General features: G+C 41.3%; 2 protein-coding genes across 3 annotated transcripts in view; both read left to right on the top strand.

Moving 5' to 3' along the window:
• Window positions 1-6,417, top strand: part of LOC100559809 (disintegrin and metalloproteinase domain-containing protein 2) — a 50,161-nt gene extending 43,744 nt beyond the window's left edge. For both annotated transcript variants that reach the window (XM_062961228.1, XM_062961227.1), the window contains exons 17-21: window positions 374-454; window positions 1,623-1,734; window positions 4,187-4,382; window positions 6,075-6,113; window positions 6,209-6,417. In XM_062961228.1, coding sequence (XP_062817298.1) covers window positions 374-454; window positions 1,623-1,734; window positions 4,187-4,382; window positions 6,075-6,113; window positions 6,209-6,215 — 435 coding nt within the window. In that variant the 3' untranslated portion in view covers window positions 6,216-6,417. The remainder of the gene's footprint in view (window positions 1-373; window positions 455-1,622; window positions 1,735-4,186; window positions 4,383-6,074; window positions 6,114-6,208) is intronic.
• Window positions 6,418-8,469: 2,052 nt separating this feature from the next.
• LOC100560005 (indoleamine 2,3-dioxygenase 2) overlaps window positions 8,470-23,755 on the top strand; it is a 31,525-nt gene continuing 16,239 nt past the window's right edge. The window contains exons 1-4 of the mRNA XM_003226846.4: window positions 8,470-9,026; window positions 14,959-15,054; window positions 16,296-16,415; window positions 19,508-19,626. Coding sequence (XP_003226894.3) covers window positions 8,871-9,026; window positions 14,959-15,054; window positions 16,296-16,415; window positions 19,508-19,626 — 491 coding nt within the window. The 5' untranslated portion in view covers window positions 8,470-8,870. The remainder of the gene's footprint in view (window positions 9,027-14,958; window positions 15,055-16,295; window positions 16,416-19,507; window positions 19,627-23,755) is intronic.

The raw sequence follows: 23,755 nt of genomic DNA, 5'->3' as shown, positions 1-23,755 counted from the left end.
GGGAGAGGCAGTGGGTGGGGTCATGCAAATGCCATACCAATGGAGAGAGTTAGAAGCACTGGGATGCCTGTGGTGGAGGAAAAACAGAAAATCTAGGAAGAAATTGTTCCTGAGTGAAAGCCTTCACTTGGGTGGTGGGCAGAATGGTGTTTGTGGAGGAGACTGACAGGCTCTTGGGCATGTTTACAGCGCTCACTATAACCTGCAATGTCATTGGAGGGAGGGCCATTGTGTCCCTGAGTAGTGGGAGCTATGGCTATTTGTGGAAGTGAGAGCCTGTCTGTGTAAGTGGACACCCCAGCCCCGTCCACGCATACTTATTTTCATTTTTATTATATGTATAGATGACCTTTTTTTTTTCTTCCCTTTTCAGATCTGCATGAACCAGAGGTGTGTGGACAGGTCTGTTTTAAAACTGCTTTGCAATAAAGAAACCGACTGCAACAATAATGGAGTGAGTAAAATTCAATGTCCCCATCCTATAATGCAGAGATTCCCAAAGTGGGCACTACCGCCCCCTGGTGGGCGCTGCAGCACCTACTAGGGCACGGAGGCGGGGCCAGAGGAGGAGCGGAGGCCTCTTCCCAAGTGCCGGAGACAGGGCTGAGCGCCTGAGGCGCCTCTTAGGACACAGGGGGCGGAGCTAGAGGAGTGGGCGTGGCTTCTTCCCAAGAGCCCGAGACAGGGCTGAGAATCGATACCTCTCCTGAGGCGCTTGTTGGGACACAGAGGGCGGAGCTAGGGAAGGGGGCGGGTTCTCCTTCCAAGAGCCCGAGACAGGGCTGAGCCTCTATACTTCTCCTGAGAGGCCTTTTAGGACTAAAGGGCAGGGCTAGGGGTGGGGGCGGGGCCTCTTCCCAAGAGTGTGAGATAGGGCTGAGCTTCTATACCTCTCCTGAGAGGCCTTTTAGGACTAAAGGGTGGGGGTAGGGGTGGGGGCGGGGCCTCTTCCCAAGAGTGTGAGATAGGGCTGAGCTTCTATACCTCTCCTGAGAGACCTTTTAGGACTAAAGGGTGGGGGTAGGGGTGGGGGCGGGGCCTCTTCCCAAGAGCACGAGACAGGGCTGAGCCTCTATACTTCTTCTGAGAGGCCTTTTAGGACTAAAGGACGGGGGTAGGAGTGGAGGCGGGGCCTCTTCCCAAGAGCACGAAACAGGGCTGAGCCTCTATATACCTCCCCGAGGCACTTGTTAGAACACGGGGGCGGGGTATAGACGTTCATCCCCATCAGGCACTTGTGAAGAGGTCCCACCCCCTCTTCTAGCCCCGCCCCCTGTGTCCTGACAGGCACTGCAGGACAGGGATAGAAGCTCAGCTCTATCTCAGTGCTCGGAACTCCACCCATCCCAGTTCTGGCCGCCCATTTGTGGGGGCGGCAGGCCAAATAAGTTTGGGAACCACTGCTATAATAGTATCAAACATGAGGTGTACCTGGATTTCTGAATGCTAGACAAGCTGAAAGGGGTTCGCATAGCAGGACTAATATGTGGAACCAGGAGGTTTTCTCCCCCTTCTGCATTTTATGAGATTTCAATTTGAGGCAGAGGGTGGAAAGTAAGAACAAAGGTAAGGGAAAATAATGATCTCCTCCCGCCTTCTCTTTTGCTCTCCCTGCAATTCAGCGATGCAACAACCGAGGGAATTGCCATTGCGACATGGGATGGGCCCCTCCGGACTGCAAGATAGAAGAGGAGGGAGGAATCGGAGGCAGCATCGACAGCTCATTCCGAAGCGGTTTGTCACCTTAAAGGACTTTGGATGTAGTGCAATTGGGGGTTGTCAACACGAACAGTTGATTTGAAACACCATATATTAGACATGATGCCCTGGGAGATTCCTTTGTCAGGCAGATTTATAGTTGTCAAAGGCTTTCATGGCCAGAATCACTGGGTTGCCATGAGTTTTCCAGGCTGAAGCATTCTCTTCTGACATTTCACCCACATCTATGGCAGGCATCCTCAGAGGTTGTGAGGTCTCAAGTCTCATTATGAATTGCTTTATTCAGATACTACCTGAGGACCCGGAGTTGCCGACCCGAATATAAGCCGAGGCACCTAATTTTAGCACAAAAACTGGGAAAACTTATTGACTCGAGTATAAGACGAAGGTGGGAAATGCAGCAGCTATGGGTCAATTTCAAAAATAAAATACAGTAGAGTCTCACTTATCCAACATCCACTTATCCAACATTCTGGATTATCCAACGCAGTCTGCCTCCCGCCCAGATCCACAGCTCTTTTTCTAGACAGCAAGGACTGAACTTTTTACGCATTTAATTTCTGGCAATGTTGTTACTGTAATTTCATTTCATACTATTCTATCTTTATTTGTAGTCAATTTGTTAGTAAACAATGTATTTGCAAGTCAATGTTTGCAATACATTGGGATGTTTTGGTGCTAAATTCGTAAATACAGTAATACAGCCCTGTCTCGGGCTCTTGGGAAGAGGCCCCGCCCCCACCCCTAGCCCCGCCCTTTAGTCCTAAAAGGCCTCTCAGGAGAGGTATAGAGGCTCAGCCCTGTCTCACGCTCTTGGGAAATGGCCCCGCCCCCACCCCTAGCCCCACCCTTTAGTCCTAAAAGGCCTCTCAGGAGAGGTATAGAGGCTCAGCCCTGTCTCACGCTCTTGGGAAGAGGCCCCGCCCCCACCCCTAGCCCCGCCCTTTAGTCCTAAAAGGCCTCTCAGGAGAGGTATAGAGGCTCAGCCCTGTCTCACGCTCTTGGGAAGAGGCCCCGCCCCCACCCCTAGCCCCGCCCTTTAGTCCTAAAAGGCCTCTCAGGAGAGGTATAGAGGCTCAGCCCTGTCTCACGCTCTTGGAAGGAGGCTCCACCCCCACCCCTAGCCCCACCCTTTAGTCCTAAAAGGCCTCTTAGGAGAGGTATAGAGGCTCAGCCCTGTCTCACGCTCTTGGGAAGAGGCCCCGCCCCCACCCCTAGCCCCGCCCTTTAGTCCTAAAAGGCCTCTCAGGAGAGGTATAGAGGCTCAGCCCTGTCTCACGCTCTTGGGAAGAGGCCCCGCCCCCACCCCTAGCCCCGCCCTTTAGTCCTAAAAGGCCTCTCAGGAGAGGTATAGAGGCTCAGCCCTGTCTCACGCTCTTGGGAAGAGGCTCCACCCCCACCCCTAGCCCCCCCTTTAGTCCTAAAAGTCCTAAAAGACCTCTCAGGAGAGGTATAGAGGCTCAGCCCTGTCTTGGGTTCTTGGGAAGAGGCCCCGCCCCCACCCCTAGTCCCGCCCTTTAGTCCTAAAAGTCCTAAAAGACCTCTCAGGAGAGGTATAGAGGCTCAGCCCTGTCTTGGGTTCTTGGGAAGAGGCCCCGCCCCCACCCCTAGCCCCGCCCTTTAGTACTAAAAGGCCTTTCAGGAGAGGTATAGAGGCTCAGCCCTGTCTCACGCTCTTGGGAAGAGGCCCCGCCCCCACCCCTAGCCCCGCCCTTTAGTCCTAAAAGGCCTCTCAGGAGAGGTATAGAGGCTCAGCCCTGTCTCACGCTCTTGGGAAGAGGCCCCGCCCCCACCCCTAGCCCCGCCCTTTAGTCCTAAAAGGCCTCTCAGGAGAGGTATAGAGGCTCAGCCCTGTCTCAGGCTCTTGGAAGGAGGCTCCACCCCCACGCCTAGCCCCCCCTTTAGTCCTAAAAGGCCTCTTAGGAGAGGTATAGAGGCTCAGCCCTGTCTCACGCTCTTGGGAAGAGGCCCCGCCCCCACCCCTAGCCCCGCCCTTTAGTCCTAAAAGGCCTCTCAGGAGAGGTATAGAGGCTCAGCCCTGTCTCACGCTCTTGGAAGGAGGCTCCACCCCCACCCCTAGCCCCACCCTTTAGTCCTAAAAGGCCTCTTAGGAGAGGTATAGAGGCTCAGCCCTGTCTCACGCTCTTGGGAAGAGGCCCCGCCCCCACCCCTAGCCCCGCCCTTTAGTCCTAAAAGGCCTCTCAGGAGAGGTATAGAGGCTCAGCCCTGTCTCAGGCTCTTGGAAGGAGGCTCCACCCCCACGCCTAGCCCCCCCTTTAGTCCTAAAAGTCCTAAAAGACCTCTCAGGAGAGGTATAGAGGCTCAGCCCTGTCTTGGGTTCTTGGGAAGAGGCCCCGCCCCCACCCTAGCCCCGCCCTTTAGTCCTAAAAGGCCTTTCAGGAGAGGTATAGAGGCTCAGCCCTGTCTCAGTGTCCTACTCCCTGATCTCCTTTCTTTCCCTCGACAGGTTCCGCTCTTATAGCCGAACGCCGTAGAGTGACCGTCGTCATCAGGAACTGGCTCCTGATTTGCTTCTTCCTTTTCCTACCCATCATTATCGGCTCTGCCGTCTTGATCATCAAGCTGAGAGACATTTTCTCAGGTCTGAAAGTGGAGGAGGAGGTCGAAGATGAAGGTGAAGGTGAAGGTGAAGATACCGAAGGGTAAGTTGTTTTCCTAAAAATAAAAATTGACTCTGATTCAGTGCTCCTCTCTGTTTCCCAATTTTTATTTTTAGGGGTGGCAGTTGGGACGACAAAAGTAGACAAAAGTAGAAACATCCTTTGCTTCTCCATTCACAAGGATATAGGGCACCACTAAATGGAGGGGAAAGAAGTCCCAACTACCATATATACTCGAGTATAAGCTAACCCGAATATAAGCCGGGGCACCTAATTTTACCACAAAAAACTGGGATAACTTATTTACTCGAGTATAAGCCGAGGGTGGGAAATGCAGCAGCTATGGGTAAATTTCAAAATAAAAATAGATACCAATAAATTTTCATTAATTGAGGCATCAGTAGGTTAATTTTTTTTGAATATTTACCGTATTTCAAAGAAAAACAATAAACGAACTCTATAAGTGGAAAAGTAGGGGCAACAAAAATAATATGGTATCAATAATAACCTAATAATAATAATAATAATAATAATAATAATAATAATAATAATAAACTTCATTTGGATCCCACCCTATCTCCCCATGGGGACTCAGGCCGGCTTCCAACATAGTAATAGGCAAACATTCAATGCTTATATAAACAATGCAGAGCTAGATATAGATCTATTATTACAGATACTAATTTCACATATGCATTTCCCCCTGAAACGTTTGCAAATCCCCCCTCTCTCTATGTGTGTGTGTATGCATTTCCCCCCTGTAATATTTGCAAGCCCTATATATAGGTAGGTAATAATATATTCATATCTATCCAGACATCTCTCTTTATATAGATATTTGCAGAGACTTGCAAACATATGAGGGTAAATTCATATATAAAAATAATGTATATGTATGGCTACAGATACATAGGTATATGGATCTATATGTATAAAGGATTTGCAAAGACCTGCAAACATATGAAGGGAAAATTCATATATAAAATTAATGTATATAGATAGATACATGTATAAAGGTACATAGAGATGGCAAAAGATTGTAAGGGGTTAATGGCTGTATATCTGTAGGAGAGTCTAAGGAATATTTCAGGGGGAAATGCTTTCATAAGATTAATGAATATATATTTTTCTTCTTCCTGACTTGCAAGGGTGTCTTTCCCTTTTCAAAACATTCCCTTGATTTAAGACCGAGGGAGGCTTTGCAAAAGAAAACACACTGATAAGGGAGGAGCAGAGAGAAATAGATCACATATTGCAAGCAATAGCCTGCAGGCTTTGCAAAAGAAAACACACTGATAAGGGAGGAGAAGAGAGAAGTAGATCACATATTGCAAGCAATAACCTGCAGGCTTTGCAAAAGAAAACACACTGATAAGGGAGGAGAAGAGAGAAATAGATCACATATTGCAAGCAATAGCCTGCAGGCTCCCTTGCCGGCCTTGACCTTGACCCAATTATAAGCCGAGGGAGGCTTTTTCATCTCATAAAAAGGGCTGAAAAACTCGGCTTATCTTCGAGTATATACGGTAATTATATTTTGTAGCTCTATGCGATGTTTTCCACATTCCCAAGCATTTTTGTCTGCTTCTGGAACATGGCCATGCAGCCCGGAAAACTCACAGCAATCCAGTGAGTCTGGTCATTAAAGCCTTAGATAACATCACACCGTTTTGGAATTCTTTCCTCTGTTTACAAAATATCATTTTTGATGCATTTCTTTCCTCCTTTCTTAAGTTCTAGATCGCAAGATGCAGACCTGTCCGAAAATGCAAGGTAGATTTCCTGTGTTTATTTTAAGTAGATGTGCTACAGTTTTTACCAAATGTGTCCCAATCTTTGCTGACTCTGTTTTATGTTCTGTCTCGCAGTGTATAGAAATGGATGGACAGACATTGCTGACTTGGTGGCTGGACTGCCGAAAGCCTTTTCTCTTATCCTGACAGTGCAAACCCACAACAGTTTAATGCGACTGGCCCTCTGTTGTGTAGTATAATTATTCAAGCCCATTTGGCTTGCGGCTACTCAGATTATAACAATAAAGAAGACTTCATTCTTAAAAGTAAATGTATGCGGTCTATTTGTGGTGGGTGAACCAGACTTGCCGGGGAAATTAAAATAGCCAAGGAATGACAGGATTGAGATTGATTTGTAGGAAGCTATCATATCTATACATCTGCAACAATGGAGGGGGAAATGACCCCTTGTCATTGATGTATGGGTTGAATGGAATTGTATGAAAGGAGTATGAATGGGGACTAATTGGGTCTGGAGAACAAGCCCTATGAGGTGGAACTTGAGGCATAAGTTCCAATGAATCATTTGGGCCACATAGTTGTGCCTCTGTTTGTAGTCTGTCTGTGCGATTTTCTTACAGCAGCTAAGGATATGATCAATGGTTTTGTCAGTTTCCTTGCACAGTCTGCATTTTGGGTCAACAGCTGATTTTTCGATCTTGGCCTTAATGGCCTTTGTCCTGATGGCTTGCTCCTGCGCTGCAAGGATCAGGCCTTCTGTCTCCTTCTTCAGGGTCCCATTTGTGAGCCAAAGCCAGGTCTTCTCCTTATCAGCTTTTCCTTCAATTTTGTCAAGGAAATTTCCATGCAATGTTTTGTTGTGCCAGCTGTCAGCTCTAGTTTGTAGTGCGGTTTTCTTGTACTGGTTTTTTGTCTGCTGTGCTTTGAGGAGTTTCTAATTTTTGACATTATTATTATTATTATTATTATTATTATTATTATTATTATTATTATTATTAACATTGAGTCTGGGAGGCCATCTGTCAGGGGTGCTTTGCTTGTGCTTTTGGTGCACAAAGGCAGAAGGGGGTTGGACCCAATGGCCCAAGGGGTCTCTTCTAACCCTCTTTATTACTACTACTACTGCTACTACTACTATTATTATTAACATTGAGGCTGGGTGGCCATCTGTCTGGGGTGCTTTGCTTGGACTCAATGGCCCAAAGGCTCTCTTCCAACCCTCTTTTTAAAATAATAATAATAATAATAATAATAATAATTATTATTATTATTATTATTATTATTATTATTATTATTTTATTGTATGACACAGCAAACAAGATAGACATGCTGGATTTCGTATCACAAAATCACAAGTCGAACACTTCCCAAGTGTCTAGGACTGTGTGATGTATTTTCAGATGATGCGAGCAGATCCCAGTAGGGTGGCCTTTTGCAGTTGGCAGATCTTAATTTTGTCAATGTCTATTGTTTCCAAATGCCGGCTGAGATCTTTTGGCACGGCACCCAGTATGCCCATCACCACCGGGACCACCTGCACTGGTTTCTGGACTTCCGAATCCAGACTAACAAAGTTCTGGAACACAACACACCAGACATCACAGTTGTGGAAAAGAAAAAGGGTTGGATCATTGATGTCGCCATCCTAGGTGATGGTTGGATTGATGAAAAACAACAGGAAAAACTCAGCCGCTATCAGGACCTCAAGATTGAACTTCAAAGACTCTGGCAGAAACCAGTGCAGGTGGTCCCGGTGGTGATGGGCACATTGGGTGCCGTGCCAAAAGATCTCAGCCGGCATTTGGAAACAATAGACATTGACAAAATTACGATCTGCCAACTGCAAAAGGCCACCCTGCTGGGATCTGCACGCATCATCCGAAAATACATCACACAGTCCTAGACACTTGGGAAGTATTCGACTTGTGGTTTTGTGAAACGAAATCCAGCATGTCTATCTTGTTTGCTGTGTCATACAACATCGTTGTGTCAATAATAATAATAATAATAATAATAATAATAATAATAATAATAATAAAATACATCACACAGTCCTAGACACTTGGGAAGTGTTCGACTTGTGATTTTGTGATACGAAATCCAGCATATCTATCTTGTTTGCTGTGTCATAATAAAATAATAATAATAATAATAATAATAATAATAATAATAATAATAATAATAATTGCACGGTGGCCAACTATAGTCTGGTCTTCCAACGGTCCGAGGGATCGTGATCTGGCCCCCTGTTAAAAAAGTTTGGGGACCCCTGGTTTAGACCAACATTTAAATATCTAAAGGATGTCATGATGGAGATGGAGCAAGCTTGTGTTCTGCTGCTCCAGAGACTAGAATCTGGCATAATGGATCCAAACGTCAGGAAAAGAGATTCCTTACTCTCTGGAATTTCCTGATAGGAAGAGTTATTTGTCAGTTGAACACAGTGTCTCAAAGTGTGATTTCTTCTTTGGACCTTCGGCCATCTGCTGGGGATATTTTGATTGTGGCAGAATGGGGTTGGACCGGATAAGCGCTTGGAGATCCCTTCCAACGATATGATTGCATGACCTACCTGTGTAAGGTGAAAAGCCTCACATTTTTAAGATAAGAAGCCCAGCAGCTTTGTTTTTATCACCAGCCATTATTGCTGTTTACTCACCTCCGGTGGTCATTGGCCGGCCAGGGTTTTGCACCAAGGCCAAAGGACTGGAATCATGTGTTGCAGCCGGAAGATTTTTTTGCACTATCAGCCCAAGCACGTAGTACAAGCTCTTGGATGCAAGAGGGGACATTTTTTTACAGTTCCAAGTCTGGTGGAAGCTTTGGCAAAACGATGGAGACAAGCAACAACCATGGCCCAAAACAACTGCCGTTCACGTTGAAGCGGTTTCACATTTCCGAAGAGTATGGTTTCATTCTCCCAAATCCTTTGGTAAGAAAAGTGGCTGTGTAAGTGTGTTTTGTGTGTGTGTGTATTGGTGGTGAATGTGGATCAGTCAGAGCGAAAGAAGACATGATCAAAGACTTTTGAGAAGAAGGGATTTGCATGTCATTGATCAAACGTAACTATTATTGTAATTGCAGCTAAAGAGATTCAACAGGCTTCGGTAAATATCAAATAAAATATAACGGAGAGGGATTTTAAGCACATTTCAGTATCTTCAGAAGGTGTCAAGAAATACAGTAAAGTCTCGCTTATCCAATCTTCGCTTATCCAACGTTCTGTATTATCCAACGCAATCTGCCTTTTAGTAGTCAATGTTTTTGTAGTAAATGTTGTGATGTTTTTGTGCTAAGTTCGTAAATACAGTAGAGTCTCACTTATCCAAGCTAAACGGGCCGGCAGAAGCTTGGATAAGCGAATATCTTGGATAATAAAGAGGGATTAAGGAAAAGCCTATCAAACATCAAATTGGGTTATGATTTTACAAATTAAGCACCAAAACATCATGTTGAACAACAAATTTGACAGAAAAAGTAGTTCAACACGCAGTAATGCTATGTAGTAATTACTGTATTTACGAATTTAGCACCAAAATATCATGATATATTGAAAACATTGACTATAACAATGCGTTGGATAATCCAGAAGCTTGGATAAGCGAGGCTTGGATAAGTGAGACTCTACTGTAAATGTTGTGATGTTTTTGTGCTAAATTCATAAATATAGTAATTACTACATAACATTATCGTGTATTGAACTGCTTTTTTTTTGTCAGTTTGTTGTAAAACATGATGTTTTGGTGCTTAATTTGTAAAATCATAATGCAACTTTATGTTTAATAGGCTTTTCCTTAATCCATCCTTATTATCCAACATTTTCATTTATCCAACATTCTACTGGCCCATTTATGTTGGATAAGTGAGACTCTACTGTACAAGACTATTGGATCTATTTTCCTCCCAGCTTCAGACACGGAGAAATTGGTTGCGCTTTGGGCAGTGTCTACACTTTAGAATGAATGCAGTTCCACACCACTTTAACTGCCATGGCTCGATATTGAGGAATGATGTGAGTTGTAGTTTTATAAGGCCTGTAGTCTTCCCTTGCCACACTGCAGCTCCCGGAATTCTAACGCATTAAGACATGGCAGTTCAATGTCACATTGGAGTCAAGATGACAAAAATTATGAACAAGAGGAGCAGACAAGCTCCTCTGATCCAAATTAATTGAGTGCAAACTAATTTTGCATTTTGAACTCGCACTTGAGTAAAACAGAGGATAAAGGCGGATGAGAGAGAAAGCAGGATATTTCAAATATATTTCAGAAAGTGGAAAGGCAGAGGATTAATCTGGACCGTCCCTGCCAAATTGAAACAGTTGGAGAGTTTGGAAAGGGTGATAGCAATGGATCCAGTTGAACAATGAATTATTACACTGTGTTGTCGAAGGCTTTCATGGCCAGGATCACAGGGTTGTTGTGTGTCTTCACAACCTCTGAGGATGCCTGCCATAGATGTGGGCGAAACGTCAGGAGAGAATGCTTCTGGAACATGGCCACACAGCCCGAAAGACACACAACAACCCAATTATTACACTATGTAACACAATCTTTGTTCCTGTGTTATAAATGTCATTTGCTAATTGGTTTTATCATTAAAAAAGCATGAAAAAGGTTTACTAAACTGCAAAAACTTTTCTGCCTGGGGGAATCCTTTGCTGGGAGGTGTTAGCTGCTGTTAGTATAAAAAACTCTAAAATCAGGAGAGTAAATAAAGAACAACCCTTTATTTATATTATATTATATTATATTAATATATATATGTAAATGTATGTATACACAAATGCATATATACATATATACAATATCATTTACAATAATATATAATATTATAATATATTGTATATGCATATAATATTAATAATATTATTTTGTAATACAATATGATAGTATTAATTATATATTATATATTATATATAGATATAGTACAATATGGTAATTTATTGTCAGTATTGTGCTATGCTAATAATATAATATTGTATGTAAATTTAACTTGTAAGCCGCTCTGAGTCCCCTTTGGGGTGAGAAGGTCGGGATATAAATGTATCAAATAAATAAATAAAATAAACCCTCATAAAAAGGTGAACAGGAAACAATCAAGGACCAGTTAACACCTCCCAACAAAGGATTCCCTCAGGCAGGAAGCAGACAGGCTTTGAAGCTGCAAGGCCATTCAATGCTAATCAGGATGGCCAATTGCAACATTCACACTTGCCTCCAACAGACAAGAGTTCTTTCTCCCAACCTGGACATCATTCCACAGATATATAAACCCCACTTGCCAAGTTTCCAACAGATCTCACAACCTCTGAGGATGCCTGCCATGGATGTGGGCAAAATAATAATAATAATAATAATAATAATAATAATAATAATAATAATAAAATCACGATCTGCCAGCTGCAAAAGGCCACCCTGGGATCTGCACGCATCATCCGAAAATGCATCACACAGTCCTAGACACTTGGGAAGTGTTCGACTTGTGATTTTGTGATATGAAATCCAGCATGTCTATTTTGTTTGCTGTGTCATAATAAAATAATAATAATAATAATAAACCTTATTTATACCCCGCCACCATCTCACCTTAGGGACTCAGGGCGGCTCACATTGTTACAAAAGTAACAACACAAATACATTAGCACAATATACAAAGGTTAAAACACAATAAGGTAATAAAACAAAAGTTAAAACAAAAGTTAATACAACAGTAATAATACCAAACAACCACCAATACAATTCAGTCAAACTTCATAGGTTTTGGGGGGGGGGGGGGGGACTTGCAAAACTCACAGAAACCCTGTGATTCCAGCCATGGAAGCCTTCGACAATGCAAAAACTTTGTTTTTGGGGTGTGACCAAAAGGTTAGAAATGGCATATGAAAGGTTAAAAAATGGAGGCCACAAAAACAAAGTTTCTGGAATAAACAACTAGTAAAGACTGCACAATGAAACAGGAAATAACACTTTCAAATGAGGAGCAGAAAATGTTTCACATTTTTATTATTGTTGTCGTTATTGTTGTCGTTATCATTACTCCAGCTCTTCTTTACATCCCATCTCCTCGAAGTAGGATCTTGATCTTGACGTGTTTCCTCTTCATTCCTCCCCTTGTTCCTTCCTTTCTTCTCTCTCTTCATGTTTTAAAGTCTGACGGAATCTCAGGAGCCCTTCTTTAGTCATGCGACTTCTCGGCTCTTTTAGGGATTAATGAAGTTTGATCTTTGCGGGTTGGGGAAAGAGAAAAACTGCCATTTTAATTATCTACTGACAACTGATGTGAAACAAATCGCTTGTTATATAACCGCCTTGACTGAGACAATCTAAAGGCAGGAAGAGGATCCAGAAGGAGGTTACTTTGACTCATGGATTCTCTGTAATTTTTTTTCTCCCATCCTCAGCCAGCATTAGAGATTGTTTTGCTATTGTTTTAAATTTAATTTCCTCTGATGCCGGATCACAGCAAATGTATCCTTTTTGCTCATCCACATTTGAAGATGACTTTGTCGCTGTATTTTTTTTGTCATTGTTGGAATTGCTGACATTATGGGTGCATCTACACTGTACAAATAATGCACATTAAGGTGTCAGAGTATTAGCAGCGCAGCAGTAGTTGGATGGAGTTAGTGGAGTCAGTGGAACGCAAATGCTGCATATACACAGACCATTCTTTGTAGTTATGGTCATTTAACCTCTCAATCATCATTAATGAGTTTGAGGCAGCCATCCTCTCACCTTCTGGAGACTCTCGCTCTCGAGTTTCAGCCCAGCCACTGATGGTTCCACACTTTCAGCAGCGTCTGGCAAGTCCCCCTCACACTTCAAGATTTATGGCTCCACTTCTCACTTCTCAATCAGTCAGGCTCCAGCATGCCCCACTTGTAGCTCTGCTTCTCCAGGAATCAATCTTCCACCGAAGATACACCAAAGCAGGCTCACCAGAACAGCGGGTCCTGTCTCTGGTCACAGTCGCAGCTCCAACTTTTCTCCACTCCAAACTCCAGTCCAGTCCAGAATCAGGGCCAGTCTAGTAACTGGGCAGTCTGGGAACTGGGCCCATAACCAATTGTCAGAGTAATAGCAGCGCAGCAGCAGTTGGATGGAGTCAGAGGAACATAGCACAAAGAGACAACAGAGACGTTGGTAAAACTATATTCAAAGTTTTACTATATGCAGTAATAATCAAGACAAACAGACTTGCAGACAAACACAGGACTTGACACAACTCAGAAGAGAACAGAACAAATTATCCAAAATGTATAAGAATGTTGAAAAAAAATGTTGGAAGTGCTTGGAACATGAGGGAAGTTTTTTCATCTATGGTGGACTGGTAAAATAACTACCAACTATTGGACAAAGATCCACGAGGAGCTGCAAAAAATATTCAAAAGAACTTTTCCAAAGAAACCAGAATACTATCTTCTTGGTTTATTAGATAAGGACTTTATTTTGACAAAAAAATGAAGACATTCTGTTCACATATCTCTCGACGGCTGCGAGGATTGTCTTTGCGAAATCATGGAAATCACAAGGACTCATGGAGAATTAAAGTGAGGGAAGTTAAAGATATGGACCAATTAACTTTTTTCTTAAAAAGAACTCGGGAAGCCCCATAAAACAAACGGACTGGGAATCAGTAGAAAATTATTTTAGAAGAATGAAGACATAACTGATTATTAATAATGGAAGAAACATTAGGGTCAGAAGGACAATAAGTAATTTTCGAGGAAAGAAATGAGTGGGCCCTAACCACTAAGGATTAAAGGAAGTCACCGTATTTTTTTCTCTTTTTTTATTTCTTATTTTTATTTTTATTTTTACTATTTCTTATTTTTTATATATACAGTATATGTATATTTTTTACATATATATACATACATTTTTTCACTTTTTATTATCTTGCTCTTCATATTCTTCTTTCTCTATTTCACCTATCTTTTCTATCACGACATTGTTCTCACACTTTCACTGTATTTTAGTGTTAATACTTCAATAAAAATGATAATAACAAAAAGAAGAGAACAGAACAGATCTGATGCAATCAGCAATGCACACACACTTGTGTCTGGATATTCCCCAGCTCCATCCACACATCAAGGTCATCACATCTTCTTAGTAATTTAGCTCTTTCCAGACTATAGTACACTCTGGATAATGCAATCAGTATGCAATACAAACCAAGACACAAACTGCATTTAAACACTATCAATACACAAATCCCACATTAACAGAACGAAATGACACCCAGAGATGTTAGTAAAACTATATACAAAGTTTTACTGTAAGCAGTAATAATCAAGACAAACGGACTTGCAGACAATGAACGAACACAGGACTTGACTCTCACCCTAGGCAGACAGAACTCGACTCAACTCAGAACTGAACAGACACAATCAGCAATGCACACACACTTGTGTCTGGACACTCCCTGGTTCCAGCCACACATCAAGGATATCGCAGCTTCTTAGTAACTCTTTCCAGACTATAGTACACTCTGGATGATGCAATCAGTATGCAATACAGGCAAGACACAAATTGCATTTAAACACTACCAATACACAAATCCCACATTAACATAAGGGCCATGGCTCAATGTTGTGGAAATATGGGAGTTGTAGTTTGGGGAGGAAACAGCCCTCTTTGGCCGGGGAGGTCGAAGACCTCGTCCAGATCCCAGAGGCACTTGGAATTGTGGCTGGAGAACATCAAGAATGTTCATGTTGACTGGGGGGTTCTGGGAGATGGAGTCCAACCAAACAACTTTCCCAAGCCCGGGTTGTGAATTCCAGATGCGGACATCCTTATCCACAGTTTCGTACTGCTCTGGACCAAACTGATGCTTCAATGTCTTCTTCTTCCTAGCAAGAACTTCCTCCGTTCTATGGTCCATGGATGGAGATCGCTCGCCAGCTGCCAGACCTGATTGAGGACCATGAGCTCCGTTCATGTGTGGACAAGGTATTGAAGTTCCACCTTGGCTGGGCTTAGATCTCTACATTCATAACCTGACCTCTCCCCATTTCCCAAGCAAACACATCCTAGGACCTCATCACACTAGAGCTTGGGTCCACTTTAAATCCACTTTAAATCCACTTTAAGGAGGCCATCTGCAAGGATGTTGCCCAGAGGACACCTGGATGTTTGATGTTTTACCATTCTGTCGGAGTCTTTTCTCATGTCCCTGTATGGGGAGCTGGAGTTGACAGAGGGAGCTCACCCGCTCTCCCCAGATTCAAACCACTGACCTCTCGGTCAGCAGTCCTGCCGGCACAAGTGTTTAATGGGTAATGCACAAATATCTATAACAACACAGAACAATAATGTATGTGTATAAACACTCTTGTGTAACTGACAAGGAATGTAACACAAATCTGATTTCTACAACTTTACCTGAGAGTAAGTTACTTCAAACTATATTACATATAAAGAAATTACTTTCAGAATATCAAAAGTAAAGTTACAATTTCCATGTCATAATCCAACAAAGGGTATAATGTTCAAGGAGTAAATACCCTGTTTCCCCGAAAATAAGACCTAGTAGAAGTTTTGCTGAATTGCTAAATATAAGGCCTCCCCCAAAAGTAAGACGTAGCAAAGGTTTTGTTTGGAAACATATCCGCCAAACAGAACACCAGAGCAGGCAGGATCGGTAAATGTCCGTACCATAGAGTGTTGTACATGGAAATAATGGTAGTAACAAGAAATTCTTGATAGAATTCACAGTTTGTCTGGTCATGCTGGTTTGTGATGACAACTACTGTACAGTAGATAATAAATTTCATTTTTTAAAAATTCAACCATAAATGTCAATTCTTCTTTGTGGAAAAATAAGACATCCCCTGAAAATAAGACCTAGTGCATCTTTAAGAGCAGAAATTAATATAAGACACTGTCTTATTTTCAGGGAAACAGGGTAGGAATTGTTGTTAACCATTTTGAACTTGTTTAAATAGTTGTGCTATTAATTCTGTTTTAATATTTAGATTTTGTAGCTTTTTAATCTGTAGAATTTTTGTTGTTGTTATTATTATTATTATTATTATTAATAATAATAATAATAATAATAACAACAACAATGCACTTCTCAGTAAGCTTGGGTAAAAGCAAAGTGTTGAAGTCTCTCTGTTCATTTACACTGAATAATGTCGGAGATATTGCAATGGCACTATTTCTTATCTCCCTTGCCTTTGGGTTTCCAGATGCCTTTGCTCAGCAGCCAATACCTCCAAGGTTATCGGGAACTCGTTCTGGCCCATTTGGTCCTCAGCTCCATCACTATGGGCTACGTTTGGCAAGAAGGTGAAAAAGGGGTTGCCAAGGTAAGGACCACTGATACGGAATAGGATATAGGATAGCCCCACAATTGAGATTTTTAAATGTACCTCCTTAAACTACAAATCCCAGGATTCCATAGGATGGAATAGAGTCAAATTAAAGCATTATAATTATAGAGATTGTTATTCAAGGGGAAAAAATACTAGAACAGACAAATAATAATAATAATAATAATAATAATAATAATAATAATAATAATAATAATAATAATAATAATCAGAGGCACAACTATGTGGCCCAAATGATTCATTGGAACCTATGCCTCAAGTATCACCTCCCTGCAGTTAAGAACTGGTGGGATCACAAACCTGCAAAGGTTGTGGAAAATGAACACGCAAAGATACTGTGGGACTTGCGAATCCAGACTGACAAAGTTCTGGAACACAACACACCAGACATCACAGTTGTGGAAAAGAACAAGGTTTGGATCATTGATGTCGCCATCCCAGGTGACAGTCGCATTGAAGAAAAACAACAGGAAAAACTCAGCCGCTATCAGGACCTCAAGATTGAACTTCAAAGACTCTGGCAGAAACCAGTGCAGGTGGTCCCGGTGGTGATGGGCACATTGGGTGCCGTGCCAAAAGATCTCAGCCGGCATTTGGAGACAATAGACATTGACAAAATTACGATCTGCCAACTGCAAAAGGCCACCTTACTGGGATCTGCACGCATCATCCGAAAATACATCACACAGTCCTAGATACTTGGGAAGTGTTCGACTTGTGATTTTGTGAAACGAAATCCAGCATATCTATCTTGTTTGCTGTGTCATACAATGTCGTTGTGTCAATAATAATAATAATAATAATAACAAATATATACACACACACACACACACACACACACACACACACATATACATATATATATACACACACACACACACACACACACACACACACATTGGTGGGTTTTTTTGGGTGATTGGTTAAGTTTAAGCTTTTTTTTTGTTTTTTCTTCTTCTTTGAGTTGTTTGTCCCCTCCTTCTAATTTTCGTATTTTTTTGTCCCTCTTTTTTCTCTCTATTTTCATCCACTTCCCCCAACCTTTCCCCCTTTTGTTTTCATATTTTAGTTGTAAATGCTATCTGAAACTTTAATAGAAATTTACTGAATAATAATAATAATAATAATATTATATATTTATTTTTATACCCCACCCCATCTCCCCAATGGGGACTCGGAGCAGCTTACATGGGGACCAAGCCCGAAAACATACAACAATAAAATGATAAAACAATTATACCAACAATAAAACATCAATATCAATAAAACCATCATAGTAATCAACATATAGCATAAAATATTAAAAACAGGAGAGTAAAACAAGGATCTGGGCCAAAGTGCAAAATATATCAAACGGGAGAGGTAGTTTCTCAATAAAGTGCAAAATAGTAGTGGCAGAAAAAACCTGTAGTTGGATGGGCAGATAGTTCAACCTAATAGTTAATCATCAAAGGCCTTTTTGAAGAGCCAGGTTTTTAGGCTCTTCCGGAAGGAGAGGAGGATAGGTATGTAAGTATGTAATGTAAGTATGTTAACCATAAAAACTCCCACATTACTACATACTATCTACTACTACAGAACTACAACTGTGTGGCTACGAAAAACATGAAAACAGCAAAGACAGGCACAAAACACATATACAAAGAGAGAGAAAACATTTAATGTGTTGTTGAAGGCTTTCATGGCTAGAATCACTGGATTGCTGTGAGTTTTCTGGGCCATATGGCCATGTTCCAGAAACATTCTCTCCTGACGTTTCGCCCACATCTATGACAGGCATCCCCAGAGGTTGTGAGATCTGTTGGAAATTAGTCAAGTAGAGTTTATATATCTGTGGAATATCCAAGGTGGGAGAAAGAATTCTTGTCTGTTGGAGGCAAGTGTGAATGTTGCCACTGGCCAGCTTGATTACCTTGCAGCTTCAAAGCCTGACTGCTTCCTGCCTGGGGGAATCCTTTGTTGGGATGTGTTAACTGGCCCTGATTGTTTCCTGTCTGAAATTTTCCTGTCTTTTTAAGTGTTGTTCCATATTTACTGTTCTGATTTTAGTGTTTTTTAATACTAGTAGCCAGATTTTGTTCATTTGCATGGTTTCCTCCTTTCTGAAATTGTCCACATGCTTGTGGATTTCTTTGGCATCTTTGTGTAGTCTGACATGGTGGTTGTTAGAGTGGTCCAGCATTTCAGTGTTCTCAAATAATATCAATAATGTTATTATAATAAACTAGCTGTGCCCGGCCACGCGTTGCTGTGGCGAAGTATGAGGCCCCTTCTACACAGCTGTATAAAATGCACACTGAAGTGGATTATATGGCAGTGTGGAGTCAAGATAATCCAGTTCAAAGCAGATAATGGGTTATATAGCTGTGTGGAAGGGCCTTGATTCTACACTGCCATATAATCCAGTTCATATCTGATAATCTGTATTTTATAGGCAGTGGGGAAGAGGCCTAAGTGAGGCCTAACTCTGCCTGTCCCCTGGGCTGAGTGGGTTGCTAGGAGACCAAGTGGGCAGAGCTTAGCCTTCTAACTGGCAGCAATTGGATAAAAACAATTATTCCTCTCGCTCTAATTAGGACTTTATTTTTCTTTTCCTTTTGTTGTATCAACCTAGAGGCGTGGATGATGGGTTGTGTTGTCAAATTTCGAGGTTGGGGAGCCTGTAGTTTTGTTGTTTTGTTGGTTGCCATGATGCCATCACTCATTTATATATATAGATAATAGAAGGGGAGACCTTTTTGTTCTGGGAAAGATCAGATTCTGTCTGATCTTGAAAGCTAACCAGAATCCGTCCTGGTTAGTAGTTGGATGGGAGACCAGCCTTGCTTAAGAAAACCTAATGAAATTCTTAAGTCAAGAGGCAACTTGAAGACCTTCAAAGGCGAGAACAAAACGTTGAAGCTCGTGCTGGGGATTGACAGAAAATGTTTGCAAATTGGATATTTTAACTCCTGTCTAATCTACTCTCCTGAAATTGCAATGATAAACACCCTATTATCTTGACTCATTTGCTCTACCTGGAAGAGCCCAAAGGCCAATAAATGTATATTTTCATTTGTATTTTCCAGATCTTGCCACGCAATCTTGCCATCCCTTTCTGGGAGATCTCTCAGACGTTAGGAGTGCCTCCAATCCTGCTTCATATGGATTTTATTTTAGTAAACTGGAAGAAAAAGGATCCTTACGGGTAAATATATGATAAACAGCACCAATTTCTACAGGGCAGGGATGAAATCCAAGCTGGACCTTTCCAACATTTAAATGGATGATCCTATTTGTCACTGGGTTGGCTAACAGAGTTGGTACATAGTTTAAAAGAAACTTAAAGATGGGAGCCCTGGGTTTTTAAAAGCTAGGGGAAATTTTTTGTGTTTTGTTATGTGTTTTCTTAAGAGTACATCTATATATATAAAAGGGTAAAGTTGTTTGCGCCGTGACTATAACAACACAACTAAATGCCCCAGAAATACGAAACTTGGCAACACAATGCAAAAGCCTTGCCTCACGGTTCCTACCACACAACCACATCACAAAAAACACACTCTGGAGCCACAAAACCGAAAAAACCGGCAAACATACACAACAATGCAACTACATGACCCAAACACACAAAATTTGGCAACACGACCCAAAATCCTTACCCCTAGGTGCCGACAACAAAAAGAAAAGAAAAATAAACTCCCAATTAGAAGAAAAGGAATAATTGTTTTTATCCAATTGCTGCCAGTTAGAAACATCTCAAACATGACCAGGCAGACTACAGAACTCAGAGCAACCCAATACAAAGACAAACAAAAAGAATAAAATAAATACAAAAAATACATAAAAAATAAAATGCAATGATACAATTGGAAAAAAATGAAATAAAAATAATATAATCAAATAATAAAATATAATACATACAAATAATAATAAAACAATAAAAAATAAAATACATACAAATAATACAATAAAAATAATTAAAAACACTAAAAAATTAATACAATAAAATACTATAAGAACACAAAATAACTAAAAATACTAAAAGAAAATAATAAAATATAATAAACTAGCTGTGCCCGGCCACGCGTTGCTGTGGCAATGGTGGTATGGGAAATAAAGTATTGAGGAATTGGTGGTAGTTGAGGTAAAGGGTAAAGGTTTTCTCCTGACATTAAGTCCAGTCGTGTCTGACTCAGGGGGTTGGTGGTCACCTCCATTTCTAAGCCAAAGAGCCGGCGTTGTCCGTAGACTCCTCCAAGGTCATGTGGGTCAAAGCAGATAATATAAGATTATAAATGGGTTATATAGATGTGGAAGGGCCTTGAGTCTACACTGCCATATAATCCAGGGCAAATTAGATAATCTGTGGAAGAGGCCTAAGTGAGGCCTAAGTCTGCCTGTCCCCTAACTGAACCCTGGCTGTCCCTTGGCTGAGTTGGTTACTAGGAGACCAAGTGGGCAGAGATTAGCCCTCTAAACTGGCAGCCATTGGATAAAAACAATTATTCCTCTCCCTCTAATTAGGACTTTATTTTTCTTTTCTTTTTTTGTTGTATCAACCTAGAGGCGTGGATGATGGCTTGTGTTGTCAAATTTCGAGGTTGGGGGGCCTGTACTTTTGTTGTTTTGTGGGTCGCCGTGATGCCATCACTCATTTATATATATAGATAAAAAGATAAGTTACAATAAAATTAATTTAAAAAGACAAATAACGTCAAATAAAAATTCCACAACAATTTTTAACCAATACCACCATCACTTTCCCACAGCAACGCGTGGCCGGGCACAGCTAGTCTACATATAGAATTTGTGCAGTTTGGCTCAACTTTCATGGTTGAAAACTATGGAATTCTAGGATTTGTAGTTTGGTGAGGCACCAGTACTTAAGAGCTTGTACAACTACAACTCCCAGGATTTCATAGCATTGATTCATGGCACTTCAAATGCTGTCAAACTGCCTTCATTCTACAGCAGAGATGAATCCTTAGCAAGATTTATTCTATCATTTTTCTCCACTGCTGAATGTGATGATTTACTCAAGGTTTTCCAAAGCTGAGCAGAACCTTGAACCTTAGTCTAAACTTCAAAGCTGCCATTGTTTGGATGATTTCTTCCCAAATGTCCCTTCTGGCTGCAGGATTTTTTTTTTTGAGAAGCATAGTCCAAAATTGTTTTCCAGCTACTCTTGGAGGAGCTTGAGAGCTTTTGACCTCCACAAAGCGTTTGCGGTCCAATCCGCAACTCTTTTATGTACTTTGATACAAGTCCAGTTGAGATTTGGAAATAAGTTTTCGGATTCCAACCATGGGCAGAACCCAGCTGAGGAAAAGTGTCAGTAATGCTCCTTTTAAGTCTTGTCCTTGAGCGTAAATTTTGGGAGATCTGAGTCCCCAATATTAATGGATGCACTGGAACGGAAACAAAGGCTGCACATAGTGTCTTGCGGAGTTCTTAAAAGCCTATAAAATATCACAAAGCTTTGGATGCAATTCTTGTTGTTGTGTGCCTTCCATCTGGTTATGACTTATGTGTTATCTGTGGTTGAGAGTGCATCTACACTGCAGATTTTTTTTGGGAAAATGGAAATCTCCCGTAACCTTTTGGAGATTTTATGATCTCTGGAAAGACATGACCTTGTTAGAAGTCATAACCTTTTGAAAATGTTGCCATAACCTTTTGGGAAAATGGCATTCATGCAAGGCAATTAGGTTTCTCAGCTGTTAAACCGATGTACCTAGATATCTCTTTGAACTGTTAGGGACAAAGATATGCCAATGCACAAAACACACACACACACACACACACACACACATATGTAATATTTCAGAAGTGTTTTTTTTCAGTTGCCCCAAAAAAAATCTACTCTCCCTTAAAATATCTTGGTTTAAATCATATTCTCAAGAGACCAAAAATAAACTTCTTTAAAAGTAACATAGTTGGTTTACTCACAAACTTCATGTATTCAGCATACAGGTACTTGGCATATCAATCCAGTTACAGATAGGATTTGAAGTACATTAGAGTCTCACTTATCCAAGACTTGCTTATCCAAGGTTCTGGATTATCCAAGGCATTTTTTGTAGTCAATGTTTTCAATATATCATGATATTTTAGTGCTAAATTCGTAAATACAGCAATTACAACATAACATTACTGCGTATTGAACTACTTTTTCTGTCAAATTTGTTGTATAATATGACGTTTTGGTGCTTAATTTGTAAAATCATAACCTAATTTGATGTTTAATAGGCTTTTCCTTAATCCCTCCTTATTATCCAAGATATTCGCTTATCCAACGTTCTGCCGGCCCGTTTAGCTTGGATAAATGAGACTCTACTGTAGTTTCTTTTTGTAGATAACACAGCTCATCTTTCTCATAATCAACAATCTATAGTCCAACAAATCTGTCTGTTCTGAGAGTCTAACAGAGTCTCTGTCTAGTCTGAAAGTCCAATGGAGTCTGAGATCTAAACTGGAGTCTGAGTCCTGAACAAGCCCAGATATGATCACATGGTCTACATCTTCCCCCACAACAACAACAAAGAGTTAAGGAAAGCTGCATACCAATACACACATATACAATACAGTAAGCAATCTGAATTATATACATAACAAATAACTAGTGGAGATGTGAAGAAGGCTGCTATTTCCAACAGAATTCGTGCAGTTTGATACCACTTTATCTGCCTTGGCTCAATTTATTTATTTATTTATTTACAGTATTTATATTCCGCCCTTCTCACCCCGAAGGAGACTCAGGGCGGATCACATTGTACACATATAAGGCAAACATTCAATGCCATATAAACATAGAACAGAGACAGAGACAGACCCAGAGGCAATTTAAACCTTCTCCAGTTTCCAGCTTCCTGGGGGTATGCTTGATTCCGGCCACAGGGGGAGCAGCTGCTTCATCATCCACTGCGACGGCAACTTCCTCATTCCAACGGCAGCTGATTTTTATGGTGTCATAAATTAGCCTCCCCACATATAAGTGGTACCTAAATTTCCTACTTGATAGATGCAACTATCTTTTGGGTTGCTTAGGCCAGCAACAAGTGGGGGCTATTTTTCATTTTAATTGTCGGGTGCTCATCCCAACACGGGCTGGCCTCGAACTCATGACCTCTTGGTCAGAGTGATTTATTGCAGTTGGCTGCTAACCAGCCTGTGCCACAGCCCGGCCCCATAATGCAACATAATCCCAGATTTGTAGATTTGCAAGGCTTCTAACTGTCTCAGCCAAAGAATACTGGTATTTCATCAAGCTACAACTCCCATGTGTCCATAGTATTGTGTCATGGCAATTCAAGTGGTATTAAACTGTGTTAATC

Source organism: Anolis carolinensis, unplaced genomic scaffold, assembly GCF_035594765.1.
Source record: "Anolis carolinensis isolate JA03-04 unplaced genomic scaffold, rAnoCar3.1.pri scaffold_8, whole genome shotgun sequence".
Lineage (NCBI taxonomy): Eukaryota > Metazoa > Chordata > Lepidosauria > Squamata > Dactyloidae > Anolis > Anolis carolinensis.
This window is presented reverse-complemented; position numbering and strand designations above follow the sequence as displayed.